Genomic DNA, 16,243 nt, shown 5'->3' on the forward strand with positions numbered 1-16,243 from the left:
GCACCAATTGCCCTAAAGTCTGGCATGAGTGTCTCAAACAGATTTCCCAAATGAAAATGTTTTTCCTAACTATATTGTTTCCTAACAATAACCCCCATTTTGGAGCTTCTGTATGTCAAGGATAGTACAGACATTGACTTATCTTAGCAAAACACAACTTCCTTAGGTGTTGTGGCCAACAAACTGGGACTCTGGCCGAGAGAGGTTGGTCACCCATCCATGGTCACTCAGCCAGTAAGTAGGTCTGGCCCCAAAGCCCACCACTGTTCCTCCACTCAGACCTCCGAGTGCATTCATTCAATTCAAAGACAAAGTAGATGTGGCAGCAACAACAGAGCTTGAGAATTTCCCTACCCTGAATGGAGGCAACTCTGCCCGAGGTGTTTCAAAATCCCCATGTAGCCCCTGCTCCAGAAAGTGGCCCTTATTAACCTTCAAGGCGCCTCTGTACCCTCTACCCCTGAGCTTGCTCACCCACCACGCCTGCTGCTGGTTGCTTCCAGGTCACCCATCTCCAGCACCATCTGACCAGCCCAGCACCAGCCAAGCAGAGAGCCAGCGCTTGGAGCCAGGTGAGGAGAGAATCTTTCTGGGGGCCCGTAGCCCGCTTATGGAGACCAAGCAGATGGTGTCCTGGGTGATGGGAAAGGGAGATGGACTTTGAAGGGATCAGGGAGGCTCCCTAACTTCAGACAACACTTCTTCCTGAATCAATGCCCAAAGTGCCACTGTTCCATTTACTCTGAGAGCTTAAAGCCACCATTTTCAAAAAGCCCCTGATCAAGGGTCACATACGCAGGGGCAAAAGGTTCAGTGAGCCTTTTAAAGGGATTTGTTGCGAACAAGCTAAAAGACTCTTGGTGCGGGTGGGATGTGTCCTTGATTAACTCAACAGATATCTATTAAACTCCTCCTCTGTACAAAGCTGTGCGCCACAATAGCTGCCCTTAGCCCCCTTCTCCTGACTCTAAGGAGAACCAGGTTCAGGCCTAAAAGGGGGCTCAGGGATGAACCAGCCCAGCCCCATTTTGCAGATTGGAAGGCTGAGTTCTAGAGCCCAGGGGATACTGTCCAAGATAAGGCAGTGGCGCCCCTGACAGCCGGGCATGCCCACTCCCATCCCTGAGACATGCTGTCCCGATGGGTGGAGGCCTCAGCTGGCATCCTACACCTCCAGGACAGAGGCTCGGAATCCGCCTGGTGAACGGGAGCAACCACTGCAGCGGGACCGTGGAGGTCTGGCTCAAGCTGTCCTGGGAGCCCGTGTGCGGGGCGCTCTGGGACAGCCTGGCCTCTGAAGCCGTGTGTCTTGCACTGGGCTGCGGGGGCGCCTGGGAAACCACACAGCCCACCTTGCCGTTTTTGGAGAAGCTGCCTGGGCCAGGAGTGGGGAACTCCAGTGTGGCCCCAAACTCCACGCTGGCCCTGGCGCCCGCCGTCCTGTGCAGAAGTCCCGACTGGAAGCTGTGCAAAGTGGTGGAACATGCGTGCAACAGCAGCGGGATGCCAGCCAAGGTCACCTGTGCAGGTACCCGCGGACCGCCCCCTGCGCCCTGCCCGCCCCACCCGCCCCACCTTCAGGCCTTCAGCCATTGTCCCTCACTCCTGTCCCCAGTCCTCGCCACTGCGCCCAAGCCTTACCCTCCAAACGTCCCCCCGTCCCCCACCCCACCCCACCCCAGTCGCAAACAGAGCTGGTTCCCACACTGGAGGACTGCAGCATTGCCTCATCTCCACTCCAAGCACGTCCTCTGATCAGGCCCCAGACCACTCCCCTACAAGATCTTCCGTTTGACCACTTGGGTCCCCAATCCTTACTGGGTCTCTGGTCCTTACTGGTCCCGCGCCTTCTCTCAGATAGGACCTCGATCTCTGCCCCTACCTCCCCCCTACAGGTTCCGCAGTGTCCCTTAGCATTGTCACTTTCCAGTCCCAACCTGCTCTTCAGGCCCCGCCCACCAGGTTACTAGCCCCTCCCACCAGCTCCAGCCGCCCACCCATGGGTGTCCAGCTCCGCCCCCAGGTCCCTAGTTCTGAGGAGTTCCCCACCTCTGCCCATCAGGACCCCAGTCCTAACAGGGTTCCCCAGTCCTGCCCACCGAATTACCTGCTCCTCTCATTGGATCCACAGCCGCCACCCTCCCTTCCTCCCTTCCTCAACCGCCTGCAAACCCTTTCCCCTCCTCCCGCAGAGAACCGCGCCCTGCGGTTGGTGGGCGGCAGCAGTCGGTGTGCAGGCCGCGTGGAGATGCTGGAGCAAGGCCAGTGGGGCTCGGTGTGCGACGACACGTGGGACCTGGAGGATTCCCACGTGGTGTGCAGGCAGCTCAACTGCGGCTGGGCGATTCAGGCCGTGCCCGGCTTGCACTTCGCCCCTGGCCAAGGACCCATCCACCGGGACCAGGTGAACTGTTCAGGGGAAGAGACCTACCTGTGGGACTGCCCGGGCTTGCCAGGAGACGGGTACTGTGGCCACAAGGAGGACGCTGGCGTGGTGTGCTCAGGTCAGCAAGAGGGGGGTGGGGGTCAGAACCTCGGGGCAGCCCCCAACCCATAGGGAAGGCCTGGGTGCGGGGGAGGGATGGCCCCTGCTGATGTGAGGTCCAGTCCCCCAGGGAGGGTAAGATCCAGGCAAGCGCAATCCGGGGGACAGAGTGATAAACAACCTGGGGAAGGAAGCCGGGTGGAGTTTAGAGGTGGCGGGGGATCCAGAGTTGGAGGGACAAGCCTGTCCACCTCCTGGAGGAATCCACATGAGAGGGGAGACTCTTCCCCAGTGCGAGTTGGTCACCTGATTCAGAACAACAAGGGGAGACAGAGGCAGGGAGGCCCCTGAGGAGGCCGTGGGCAGTGCAGAGGAGGCCATGAAGTTCTGGTCCGGTGAGACCTTCTCTTAAATGTGCATAGGAATGGGGAGTGGGGGTCTCGGGAAAGATGCATTCTGACTCAAGAGGTCCGAGCAGAGCTTGAGACTGCATTTCTCACACGATTCCACGCCATGCTGACGCTGCTGGTCCGCGGCCCACAGTTTGAGTAGCCGGCCGGCCTGCCATGCCAACCAGAGCGGGCAGAGCAGATGGGGGAGGGGGGGTTAGACGGAGGAGGGAAAACACTCGGGATCCAGCGGCTGACCGGCTGCCGGTGTTTGCATTCATGAGTCCGGTCTGGTGCGGGGTTCGGCCCAAAGCACCCCCACCTGACTCTGCCCCCTTGCCCCACCTCTCCCCTGCAGAGCACCAGTCCTGGCGCCTGACTGGGGGCCGTGACCCCTGCGAGGGGCAGGTGGAGGTACACTTCCGTGGGGTCTGGAGCACAGTGTGTAACAGTGAGTGGTACTCACCGGAGGCCCACGTGCTCTGCCAGGCCTTGGGCTGTGGCACCGTGGTCAGAATCCCCAGCGGGCGGCCCCACTCCCTGCCCGGTAGAATGTACTACTCGTGCACGGGGAAGGAGTCCACCCTGTCCGACTGCTCCTGGCGGTTCAACAACTCCAACCTCTGTAGCCAGTCAAGCGCAGCCCAAGTCCTCTGCTCAGGTACCCCCTCCTCCCCGCCCCCGCTTCACCCCCTCCCCCAGATTTGCACCTGAATCGGAAGCCTGAGAACTTGCACTAGGTCAGGAATGACAAGGGTGCCCACATTAGAGGGGCCATTGTTTGCCGGCACTTACCACGAGCAGGCAGACAGGGCTAATCAAGCAGGTCATTCTTGCCCACAGAACCTCAACTCAGCCCCCAGATATTTACTAAGGCTTTATCATATGTTAAGCAGTGGCCTCTGTTGACTGGAATTGGCTCAGGAGATGAAACCAGCTGCTGTGCCAGGGCTGGGCTGGTGATCGTAGGTGGGTATAGGAAAATAATATTGGGGGACAAGAGTCTGGAGCCCCGATCACGTGGCAGGCCCTGGGGAGCACCTGATACCTCTTCCCTCATCGAAGCCTCATGTCCACGTTATGAATTGAATCCTGCCCTATTTCACTAGATCTAAAGGGACATGGATATGTCACACTATTATTATTTTATGTACCATAAAGGGCAAAAATGCGGCCAAAATAAAGTCACAGCATGTCATCGGTTGTAGCGATTGATGTCATCTCCCCAGTTTCAGAGATGTTAAAATGTGTTAGACCCAAAGAAATATGGCGTTAATGTCCCTGTGGAGTTGAGGCACGTGGCCGTGAACTCCTGCTGTGTCACTCACCCAGGGGGAGGCTTCCGTGCCATGAGTATGTGGACACCGATCCTAGCCACTCCGCAGGGGAGAGAGAAAATCAGGGAATATCTACCAAGGGACTTTGTAAGCTCCATGCCTTGCCTGTGAAATGATTGTGGTAATGATCCTCATGTCGGCTTCGCAGCTCCCAAGGCCAATGGGAAGAGCGAACCCAAGACTTAACAGAGAAAGGGATCTGTGGTCTGTAGCAGAGTTTTACAGAAAGAAGAGATACTTCTTTTTATTACCTCTTATTCTAACCAAACAAACTTCCCAGCGTCTAGTCCATGAGCTCTTCCTTATTGTTGAGGGGTGGAAAAGGCAGGTTTCCTTAACTATATGCCCCCCCCAACGGCCCTGCTTCCCATGGGACTACGCCCATCACTCAAGGTCATGTGTCTGTCTTGTTCAGTGTCTAACACAAGGGCTGGCGCACAGTAGGTGCTCTGTAATATGTGTTGAGGGCATGACCTGTGCTTTCTGACAGGCTCCCGGAGTCTGCTCAACCTGTCCACTCCTGAAGTCCCTGCAAGTGTTGAGTCGGTCACCATAGGTGAGCATCACTTGTTCTCGGTTTCTCAGAGAGGTGGGTGCATGCGTGCAAGTGTGCACATGCGTGTGAGCGTGTGTGTGCACCTGGGAGGGGCCCGGAGGTTGATTCCCCATCCCCCACCTCCAGACAATGGCCCCCACCCTGCTGCATGGCTGTTTTGGTTCTCTCCCCTCACCTTCCTGCATTGTCAGAGCCCCAGATCCCCAAATCCTGGTACTTCATGGACAGGAGCCCACTCTCCTGTCAGCTCCTGCTCAGCGGGGGAGGATAGAGCTGAAGAAAGCCCGTGCTGGTCTGGTCTGCCCCTGGCCAGTGGCAGGTGCACCAAGGGTAACAGTCAGTGTGTTTCTCACATCCCAGGCACTGGCCCAGAGCTCTCCCGACACTCTTTCCTGGCCCTGTAACCCTCCTGGCATCCCCATGGGGGAGGTCTCCTTAGATCCCTTACACAGAGAAAGAGGTTCAGGCTCAGGGGGTGAAGGCATGGCCAGCCAGCATTGGCTGGAATGTGCACCACGCTGTCTGCCTACCAGCTGCGGATCGCTTGGTTGCCTCCCAGGAAGACTCCTGAGGCTCAAATTCCAGCCGTGCCTCCCACTAGCTGGGGATGGTGGGCAAGTGTCCACTTCTCTGAGCCTCAGATCCCACGACTGTAAAATGGGAGTGATAATCATGGTAGCTTTCTCCTAGCGCTGCTCTGAGTCTCCAGTGAATTAATTATTCCTTTTTTTTAAAGATTTTATTTATTTGACAGAGAGAGAGAAATCACAAGTAGGCAGAGAGGCAGGCAGAGAGAGGGGAGGAAGCAGGCTCCCTGCGGAGCAGAGAGCCCGATGTGGGGCTCAATCCCAGGACCCTGGGATCATGACCCAAGCTGAAGGCAGAGGCTTTAACCCACTGAGTCACCCACGTGCCCCTGAATTAATTATTCTAAAACCCTTGGGACAGGGCAGAGTTCGCAATAAGCCGTGTCTGAGCATTAGTTATTCTCCTGATTATTGAGTCCAGGCGTGGAGCCCTTCGGCAACCCCAGGATGGCCACAGGGGCTGGCCCAGGTTCACGGGCTCTATGCCGTCCCCTGCTTCCACCAGAGGAGGGTGGACGAGGGCTTGGGTGTGGAGTGGAGGGGCACCTAGTCCTGACAGAGAACCTGGTTGTGGATGAGGGCACAGAGAGGGAACAAAATGCTGGGCATGGCACAGTCTGTAGGGAGCTCCAGCCAGGACCACAGGCACCCGCTGGAATGCTCTCTCTCACCGAGGTCAGGGCAGGGAGCCCATCTCCCCAGACCACACTCTATCTAGCCCTTGGCCCAACAGCCCTTCCCTCAACCCTGGTCCTTCTGGGCCCCCATTCCCTGTATCCCCCACAGCCCAACCTCTCTCGTGCACCCACTTCCTGCTGCTAAGTCCAATTCCCAGGCTGGTCCAAGTCACCCCCTTGGCCGACGGAGAAGAGGGAAGAAAATGAGAAGGAGGGGGTCATTTCTGGGGAGGAGCAGACGCTGTCCCCAGCCAGGGAGTCAGGACAATCTCATCCCTGTGGCCCCCTGTGATGCTGTCACTACCCTGGGCCACACAGCCCAGACCTTATTTCCTGAGCAGGAGGTGGTTCCCGTCTCCCCTCTGACCAGGGCTCCGTGCACCTGTGCCCTGCAGCCTCTGTCCAGGCTTTGGGCTCTTTGAAGCAGGGATACAGCCGAGAGAGAAGATAGTGAGCCACACCAGGGCTGCAGGGCTGGGAGGTCCAGAATCACAGCCGTCATACAGCTGAATACAGGTCTTATAGGAAAGAGGCATCCAGGGCACAGAAAGGAGATCTTGCTCTCCTGATGGCCTGTTCACTGCCAGAGATGTCCACAAGTCACCTTCTCTGGGAAGCCAGCCTTGGTCTGCCCCCTAGAGAAGTAGGTGCCCCTTGTAGGTCCTCATGGCCGCCCATACCTCCTCCCTGCAAGTGTGGCACCATAGTGGATTGAGCCGACATATCCATCCCTCCACTAGGCAGCGCCCTCAAGGCCTGTGATGCCGATGTCACATTGGTATCCCTAGGGCTTAGAGGGCACACAGTAGGCACTCAATAACTGTTGAGCAGAAAGAGAGAGCCCTGTGGGCTGGTAGCCAGGGGAAAGTTTTCTTCCATCAACTATTCATTCACTATGCATTTCTTGAGCAACTATTATAGGCCAAGCTCCTAAAAGCAAAAAAGAAGAGGGGTGGAGGATAGGTCCTAAAAGGAAGAGGGTGAGCTGCAGAGAGGCTGGAGAGCAAGAAGGGCAAGGAGAAGTCTATGTCCATTCCTCTTTCTCCCTGACGTGGGGTTCTTGCTTCCAGAATCTTCTGTGACCCTGAAAACAGAGGACTGGAAATCACGGGAACTAATGCTCCTCATCCTTTGCATCATTCTGGGGATTCTCTTCCTTGGCTTACTCATCTTCACAGCCATCATCTTCTTGAAAGTTAAGGGGAAATACGGTAGGTTCAGAGTTCTGGGAGCCACGGGAAAGACCCAGAGAGGGAAAGAAGCAGGCCTGAGGTGTGGCCCTCTCAGGGGGAGGTGGGCCTTGTGGGACTCCAGCAGGAGTGGTCGTGATCCAGCAATGGCCACCCAGCCCTGGCCCCAAAGGGCACCTCCTGATGGGAAGGATTTTCTCACGTGCCCAGCAGAAGTGGTCCGTGCATGGAGGGACCGCCCAGACTCTGTGTGTACATGAGTGTGTGTTTGGGGTGAGGGCTGAGGAGGAAGGTGTCTAAATGAGAATAGGACCAAGAAGGCTGGGACAGAGCAAAAAATGACTTGTAGAGTCTTTGGCCCCCCCTCCCTCAGCCCTGCCCGTAATGGTGAACGACCAGCGCCTACTCAACACGACCCCAGATGGGATCAACAGTTATCAAGATGTTCCCATCACCATTCCCAAAGAAGAAGGTAAGATGTCACCCACCCTGGGGGTGGGGAGGGTTGGGGAGGACAGGAAGGGTATCCTTTCTGGAGGGTTAGTACTGTTTAGGTCCAAACAGTAGCCCTGCTGGAGAGGAGACCTCAGCCAGCCCACTGGGGCCTGTGGGACCTTGAACGTGTCATGTCTCAATCTGGGCCCTGAGGGGCAGAGGACCTTCCAGGGTAGTCATTCCAGGCTAGGCTTTGAAGAGTTCTGGAACAATACAGGCTCAGGGCACTTCTCAGAGGACAGTTCCGCCCTGCTCCTCGGCTGGTAGGTTTGGGACAGTATGACCCCTTCCAATGGCCCCGCCCCATCGGCCTTCCTGCAGAGCCCCATCAAGATTTTCCTGGAACATAATTTTATTTCATATCTTCGGAATGAACGAAAAATCGAATCGGTCATCCATCTTTTACAACATGGGGGTTTGCGGTTCTTGCAATTCTTGTAAAGGAACTTAGTCAAGCTCAGTCACATTGCATTGTGACTGTATGAAGTCACCCGTATTTGAAAGCATTCAATGACAGGAAAACCAATACCAAACTCAGCCAAATAATATAAACATCCCCCGTGCATGGTGTCCAAGTATTCAAGGGAAGAATATGAACACAGAACCTTGCCCGCAGGTTGGGCTCAAGGCACCTGCTCTGTGACTATTACAGGCTAAGGGTTAGGAGCGACACTGCCTGCCTCTCTGGGCAAGGCCAGGGCCCCCCGGTGCCTGAGTTCCTTCAGCTGTAAAATGGGGACACGGATGTATGGACTTCATAGAGTCACTATGAGAATCCCAATGAGATGGTTTCTTAAATGTCAGAACAGAGCCCTGCATGCGATGACGGCTCTGTGTTTGGGAAAGAAACAGATGTTAATAGTTCCCCGTGTTTGAAATGGGTGGGGGGAGCTTGGAAAACCCAGGCTGGATGGTCTTGTACAAGATGGGCTCTCCCTGCCCCTCTGTCCCTGGTCCCGACTCCCTGCTGCCTCTCCCTGTGCCTTTCTGCCACCACCTGGCCACGCCCCCGACTCTGCTCTCTCCCCAGTTCCCCAGCTGCCCATCCAGGTCCAGGCCCCACTTCCCAAGGACTCGGACTCCAGCTCGGACTCAGATTATGAGCACTATGACTTCAGCACCCAGCCTCCCGTGGCCTTGACCACCTTCTACAGTGAGTGCCTGGGCCGGGGCTCCCCAGGGGGCCCACCTGCCCCAACCAGGGAGAGGGTCCTGTTGGCTGAGGGCCTTCAGTGGGGTCCACCCCATCACCCCTGGGTGCCCAGTGACCTAGACATGGTCCTGCACTGAAGCTTTCCAAGTGCTTTGTGACCCTAGAGACAACTCCATGTCTCTAGCCTCATTTTTTTCTACCTTTGTCTTTGGCCATGTGGGGTCTTCAGACCCGCCCCCGACCTCACCTACAGGGGGCTGCGTCTGTGTTGGACCAGGAAGTCCAGGAAAGAGCCACACTCAGACGGCTTCTCACGTGCTCACACCCCTTCTGTGTCCCATCCTGCCCCTCGCCTCAGCCCTCCCCCTCCCTTCATGGCGAGCCCAGCTTGAGCCTCTTAGCCGGCTTTTCCAGCTCTCCTCCCTGCCCACCAGGGATCGGAGCAGGACAGACGGAACTCAAGGCAGGGCCCCCGCAATGCCAGAGGTTAGAGCAGAGAATCTCACACCTATGGTGTGACTCCTTTGGGAGCTTGTCCAATTCCTCCCAGCTCGCCCCAGGACCCAAGATGTAAGTTGGGATGAGAGTTTGACTGTGTGTGACCGAGGCCCCAAACGGCAGTGCCCTGAGCAGTCGGCAGGGGCCCAGGCTCCGGCTTTCTTGTTGTTGTGCAGTCCCTAGGACCTTGCCCTCCTCCACATGGTCCAGAATGGTTCACTGCCATGCCCACATCCTGGGCAGCAGGAGGGCAAGGGAAGGTGGGGTAGGGCGTACCCCAAAAGGCAGGATGCCAGAGACACTCACATCACTCCCATTCATAGACACACACACACACACACACACACACACACACAGGCCAGAACTTACACACACCAGCTGCAACAGAGGCCGGCAGACAAAGCCTCCGTCCTGAGCAGCTATGTACCCAGATAAGGCCAGAGGCTCTCCCGCTCCAGGAGGGGAAAATGGATATAGGGGACAGCTAGTCGTCTGTGCCTCACCTGCTGAACCAGGGCCTCTGGGGCGGGAAGTGAGTAATTCCATCAGCCACGCCATGAAGCAGGTCCCGAGAACCTGCTATTCCACGCCCAGGCCTGTAAGAGGCAGGACCAAGAGTCCAAAACCCTACAACCCTGTGACTCAGATTCAGTGGTACAGGCCGGAGAGCAGACTCCAAGATCCCAGACACTCAAGTCCTTACGACGCAACAAATGCATGGCATCTTCTCTGTTCTGAAGCGAGGGTACCCCAGAGCCTGGGAGGAGCGGTTTCCAGACCTTCTGGCTTCTGCTCCAGGAAGGCTCCTAGATGGGGCACTATCTGCCCAGAACCTCCGGGGCGCAAAGCCAGGACTCGCCCTGTTTCCTTAAGCAGAAGGCGGGGGTGGCTGCCTGACCCCAGGCTGGTTAGATACTGGACTAGAACAAGAGCCGGGGGTCTGATGGCAAGTGCTAAGCCCCTCTGCACCCCTGGGGTGGTCCTCGCACACTGTTCAGCCTGAGGGCACTGTCCCAAGTCACCGTCTCAAGTCCAGGCTCCTGGGAGGAAGAGGTGGACCTGCCCCCCTCCTCACCACCCCCCTGCTTGTAGATTCTCAGCGTCACCGCGTGACGGAGGAGGAGGCCCAGCAGAACCGGTTCCGGATGCCCCCCTTGGAGGAAGGTGAGTGGGGCTGGGGAGGGGCGCATGGAGACAGTGATAACAGCTCACCCCGACAAATGCCAGTGGGAACCCCTGTCCCTCCATCCAGCAGGTCCTTCCTGATTCTAAAAGTTCCTCTTGGCAGTTAGTTCTTCCTTGAGTCTAATTGAAAGCCCTCTGGAGGCATTGCTGCTGCTTCCCTCACCATTCCCCCTTTCCTGGGCCAGGACTGGAAGACATGCGTCCTTCCGAGATCCCACCGGTCGGCACCAGACACCACACGGCAGACGCCCCATCCATGGGCTCTCAGCACCGCCCCAGGAGCAACAGTGGGTCCAGCACCTCCTCTGGGGAAGATTACTGTAATAGCCCCAGTAGGAGGCTCCCTCCGTGGACACCTCAGGTGTTCTCTGCGGAGAGAAGCCCCCTCGTGGAGCAGCCCCCCAGCCTGGAGCTGGCTGGCTCCCGAGGTACTTTTTCAGGTAAGCTGGGCCGGGAGGATTCCGTGCGCACCCCAGCACCGCCTCCGACCCGGTCCTACAGCCGACCTGGCCGGAGCAAGCATAAAGCCGGACGCCCTGAGCCAGGCTGAGTCCAGGATTCTGGCCCCGGGCTCTGTGGCCCCTTGCTGTGAGACCTGGGGCAAGTCTCCACCCCTCTCTGGGCCTTCATTTCCTCAGTCATGGTCAAGTCAGGAACTTGACTCTTGTGAGCCATCAGGGCTTCCCAGCTCTGGCAGCTCCCGCGCTGCGCTGGCTGTCTGCAGGCAGAGAGTGACCGGCTCTGGGTGTCTCCGGCAGGGCCCTCGGCCGATGACAGCTCCAGCACCTCCTCCGGAGAGTGGTACCAGAACATCCAGCCGCCGCCCCAGCCTCCCTCGACGGAGCAGTTCGAATGTCCAGGTGCCAGCGGCAAGGGAGGTGGTCCTGGAAGGGGGGGAATGGACAGGAAGTAGGGGGCGTATGCGTGAGGGAACTCTGGATCCACTGGATTCATTAGCCCAAGAGGGAAAGTAGACAAGGAAAGGGATTTTTTTAAAAACAAGAATATGAGGAGGTAGGAAAAATGGATGTGGATGGGACAGAGAACGTTCCAAAGAATGCCTTGAGAGGAAGTGAGCTCCCCATTAGTAGAGGCATTCAAGCAGAGGTAACCGATGGCCCCTTGGGGGAGACTGTGGTAGCAGGCAGTGTGCCAGCAGTCAGGTCGCCCGTCGTCTCCTGTGAGCGTGGAGACTACAGCCCTAAACGGCACGGCGGAGGCTCTGCCTTCTGGACTGACATTCTAGCAAGGGAGATGGTCACGAACAAGATGCCATGAAGGGGGTCTGGTCACTGCACCTCACACAGCATCGCAGGGGAGGGCTGTGTCCCATGGGACAGGAGGGGCCGTGACCAGCCTCCCACTGACCCGAGCCTCCGGCCACACAGGGTCCCCCGCCGCGCGGCCTGACTCCCTTGACAGTGAGGACTACGACGACATCGGTGCAGCCTAGGCTGGGCCCAGCGAGGCCCCAGGGGGCTCCCTTCTGTGGGACTCCTGCTCTCCCTGCCCCCACTCTCCCACCCTGCCCTCCCACATCGTCCCCCAGGGGTTCACAGGCCTTCCCTGGAGAGATCTAGGGAAAGCGCTCACCCTGCCCTCACCGCTCAGTCTCCATCCATCAAACAGAAGCTACTGGCCCAGGCCTCCCTCCGCCCCAAACAGCCCCAAGGTGGAGGGTACTGCCTCCGGGAAGTAGTGAGCTCTCTGTCTCAGGGATGGATGAGCAACCTGAGCCACTTTTCAGCGGCTGCGAGGAGGGGTTGTACTGAATGACTCCTGAGGCCCCTCCTGATCCTCGGCCGTCTGAGCCTCAAACAGCTCAAGGCCCGGAGGTACTGAGCGAGCAGAAAGGGGCCCCATCCCGGGGCTGCTCACCGGACTCCCTCTGGAGACGCTGGGAACCCACCAGAGCACAGCCCTGTTCTGCACGGACAGGGCCTGGACAGAAGATCCTTACTTTGAGCTTCCTGTGGCTTCCAAAGATGCCCTAGCCCAGCTGCCCCAGGGACGCAGAGTCGGGCCCCCAGCCCCAGCGGGAGCAGAAGCACAGAGTCGTCTGCCAGGAGGGGCCCAGAGGCTGCACTAAGCCCCCGTGCTCATCTGTCTGCTTGGACTGCTGGGAGCTTCCCCAAGGAGCACGTGACTATGCGGTGTCTCTCCCGGAGCGATGGACGTGTCCAGGCGGCCTCCAGAGAGAGGCCCAAGGGCTCAGAGCCGGCTGCCAGTGTCCTGGTCTGAGTGTCCTGAGATTAAAGTCATTGCTGAATAAAACCGGGCCATAGAGTGACACGTCCTTGAGCTTCTACAATGCCCAGGCCTCTGTGTATGTGTTTGTGCATGTGTGTTCATGCGTGTGCCTATGCATGTGTGTGTGTGTGTGTGTGTGTGTGTGTGTTGTAGGGGTAGCCCTATCCATCAAACTGGAAATGTTAGGGACCTGGAAACCTCCCATGGCCCAGGGCCATGAAAAATGCTGGGGACACAGGAACAGGAGGACACGGGGCCTGCCTCCCTGGAGGAGGTGGAGGAGGACTCACAGGCCTGTGCGTTCAGCGGCCGGCTCCCCGCCTCTTCTCTGCCCCACTCAGGCCCTGCCTCACTGGCTCCAAGAGTTTCAGAGTCATGCCGGGGGATTTGTATGCCCAGAGCCACCTGGCAAAGAATGGGTCCCAGGCCAGGAGGAAGGAACTGGCAAGGAGGCGGGCGTATGGACAGCAGGGATGGGCTAAGGTTGTGTCCTCCTCCATGGGCTCTGAGGCTGGGAATTCAGCCTGGCTGCGAAGGCCAATGCCCAGCTCTGCCTTCGGGGTGAGGGCTGGGGGTTGGGTTTCCCCAGAGCAGGCAGGTGCTGGAGGAGGCCGGACTGTGGATCCTGCCCTGCGGGGCTGAGTAAGGCCCGTTTTCCGTTCACCTGTCCCAGAGGTGGAGACTAAGCTCGCGCTCCCCAGGGCAACCGTCACAGGATGTGGTTGCCGGCGATGGCCCCCTTCTGGCCCTCTGCACCCTCCCCAGCCAGGCCGGGGGATTCCTAGGGGAGGAACCAGTGCTGGGGTGGCGGGGGTGGCCTGGCGTCCCAGGATGGTTTGCGCAGCCTTTTTTGTCAGACGGCCGGGGTTTAAATCCCATCTCCTCTCTGTGTGGCCACTGGCAAGCCACTCGACATCTCTGAGCCTTTGCTGTGAGGTCTGTCTGTGAGGCAGGCACCGCGGTGCCACACAGCTGGTTGCAAGGGGTAGAGGCTTAGCAATCAATGTTCTCTCTCGGTAGAGGCGAAAGAGCTACTTGAAGGGAGAAAGAGAAGGAGAAGAGAAAACAGCCAGCGATCCCCAGAGGGGTGCCCGGGCACTGGTGCTGTTTGGGGAGGCACGGGGAGCATCGCACTTTCCAGATGAGGACACAGAGGTCTGGGAGGCAAAGGACTTGTCCAAGGTCACTCAGAATTAATAACTGAGTCCCCATTCAGCCCTCCCTTCCCTTCCCCCTCCCCCGGGGCTCAGACCTGGAGATGGAGACACCTTCTGAGCTCTCTCTCAAGCCACCTCCCCTTCCCTGGCCTCTCCACCCACCCACACCGGTCTGAGAGAAAATGGTAAACTCTGAGACAAGTCCTCCCTTGCCCAGGGAGCCTGGCTGCACCAGGGTCACATAAGTCGGGGGGGGCTTTCTGACGGCTGCTGATCAGAGCCAGTCCCCTGCGTTGGGTGATGGGGGCTGCTCACAGACAAGGCCTTTCCGAGCCATGTCTATGCCTCCAGGGGACTGAGACCATTGCTTCTGGAGCCAGACCCTCTGCTGGAGGTGGACAGGCAGCGATCAAGGACATCAGCTTTGATCCAAAGGAGGGAGAACAGGAGTTGGGCAGGGAAGTCCCAAACCTAAGCAGGTGTGCTCACCTCCACTCTTATGAGACCAGGCATTATAATAGGCCTCTAGGATCTAGGAGAGGAAACACCAGGATGTTAAATGGGTGTGGCAGCTGAATCAATTTCAGAAACATCGATGGGGCAGGGGGCGGGGGGGGGCTCCATCTGAGCAGGGAGGCCCTGCAGGAATTTTATGGCTCTGCAAGCCAGTGAGACAATGAGCCCAGGGAATGGCGTCCAGGAGAGCCCCTGACCCAGCTGGAGGGAGGCCATCTGGAAAGACCTTTGTCTGGGGTAGGGGTGTGGGCAGTGTGTCTGAGGTGGGTTGTAAAAGATGAATAGGAGTTTGCTGTCAGTGGGAAAGGGCATTCCAAGTCAGTGGGATAGCATGGGTAAAGATAGCACAAGAAACCAGGTAGCTCACAAGGTAAAGGGTGGTCCAGCCTGATAAGAGCAGAGGCTGAGGACAATCCGTTCTCATACTGGCTCTTTTTTGTAGGTAAGAAAACGGAGGCCCAGAGAGGTTAATTAAAATGCCCAAATTGCACAGCTAAAAAGCAACAGCTTTTCTCTGCTGTCTGGATTCAGAGTCTGAGCATTAACCATGGTACTTCCAACAGAAACCTGTTCCTGCCCCTGTGCCCACGGGAGCACAGCTAGAGCCCCAACCTAGCTCTGAGGTCTGGAGACACTGGCCGGTCTGTCCACCAACAGCACAGACACGCTGGCTATAGGGATTCTGGGCTCAGGGATGGAGACTAACTCACAATCTGGGCCCCTCTATGGGACCATGGTCTACCCTGGCCCTGGAGCATGAGAGGACAGAGACCGAGCCCTCACCGTGGGGAGACACACAGATGCCAGCAGCTGTGGTGTGCGTGGGTGCAGGGGTGGCAGTGATGGTGGCCATGAGGAGCTTTGGCTACCTGCCAGGCATACGTTATTTCACACAGTCCCCCTACGGGCTCTCGGAGAAGGTACTATCCTCCCTACCCTGTAAGTAAAGAAACGAGATCCAGAGAAGCTAAGTGACCAGCCAGAAGCCACACAGCGCGGCAGGTAGCACAAGTTTTCTACCTAACTCCAGAGCCCCGTGTGGAACCACGGCACTGCACCATGGGGGCCTCTCATGGGCACATTTAACCCACACGCCCTTCCCCGTATGCGCTCGGCAGCAAAAGAGAGAGGAAAAGAACCGTGGAGCCCACAGCCGCCCTCAGTGAACAGACACCGGAGGGAGGAGGGACGTGGGAGCTGGGGGGCCCTCCCTTTCCCCAGAGCAACTGGGCATCTCGCCACTTTAGTCACTGACAGCTCGACTGGTTCACGCACAGTGAGCTTGAACACGAACCCGTCCCTTCATCTGGGAGATCCAGCGCGGGAGGGAGCGCGGTCTCTGTTGGAGACATGCAGGACGGGCTCAGACACCAGAGGCTTCCTCAGGGAGCCTGCTTTTCCTTTCCCGCCTCCCTCGCGCCTTTCCTCCCTCCACTCCTCTTTCTTTTTCTCCTCCTTTCCTCTTCTTTCTTTTAAATAGTAAACAGTTGCCTGGTTCAACACTCCAAACAGCACACAAAGGCTGAGCATGAGAATCTTGTCACCCCGCTATCTGCCCTCTCCCCTCGCTCTTGGCCCTCCCCAGGTAAACAGGCTGGTTTCTCTGCTGCAAAGACAAGCAAACACGAGTGTCTCTTGCTTCCCCTCACCCCTGCTTACTGAAGAGGAAAGAAAGAAAGAAAGAAAGAAAGAAAGAAAGAAAGAAAGAAAGAAAGAAAGAAAGAAAGAAAAAAAAAAAAAAAAAAAAAAAAAAAAAAAAAAGGAAGGC

The 16,243-nt window shown here is 57.5% G+C and overlaps 1 protein-coding gene across 6 annotated transcripts in view; it reads left to right on the plus strand.

The window, feature by feature from the left end:
• CD6 (CD6 molecule) overlaps positions 1 to 12,826 on the plus strand; it is a 38,281-nt gene extending 25,455 nt beyond the window's left edge. Inside the window, exons 2-13 of one of the 6 annotated variants that reach the window (XM_032358842.1) lie at positions 504 to 572; positions 1,178 to 1,528; positions 2,193 to 2,504; positions 3,233 to 3,535; positions 4,702 to 4,800; positions 7,102 to 7,242; positions 7,595 to 7,693; positions 8,747 to 8,869; positions 10,460 to 10,531; positions 10,738 to 10,992; positions 11,311 to 11,412; positions 11,941 to 12,826. In XM_032358842.1, coding sequence (XP_032214733.1) covers positions 504 to 572; positions 1,178 to 1,528; positions 2,193 to 2,504; positions 3,233 to 3,535; positions 4,702 to 4,800; positions 7,102 to 7,242; positions 7,595 to 7,693; positions 8,747 to 8,869; positions 10,460 to 10,531; positions 10,738 to 10,992; positions 11,311 to 11,412; positions 11,941 to 12,005 — 1,991 coding nt within the window. In that variant the 3' untranslated portion in view covers positions 12,006 to 12,826. The remainder of the gene's footprint in view (positions 1 to 503; positions 573 to 1,177; positions 1,529 to 2,192; positions 2,505 to 3,232; positions 3,536 to 4,701; positions 4,801 to 7,101; positions 7,243 to 7,594; positions 7,694 to 8,746; positions 8,870 to 10,459; positions 10,532 to 10,737; positions 10,993 to 11,310; positions 11,413 to 11,940) is intronic. The other 5 variants (XM_032358843.1, XM_032358844.1, XM_032358845.1 and 2 more) reach the window with 5 other exon arrangements.
• Positions 12,827 to 16,243: the final 3,417 nt, after the last annotated feature.

Source organism: Mustela erminea, chromosome 9, assembly GCF_009829155.1.
Source record: "Mustela erminea isolate mMusErm1 chromosome 9, mMusErm1.Pri, whole genome shotgun sequence".
NCBI classification, from domain to species: Eukaryota; Metazoa; Chordata; class Mammalia; order Carnivora; family Mustelidae; genus Mustela; species Mustela erminea.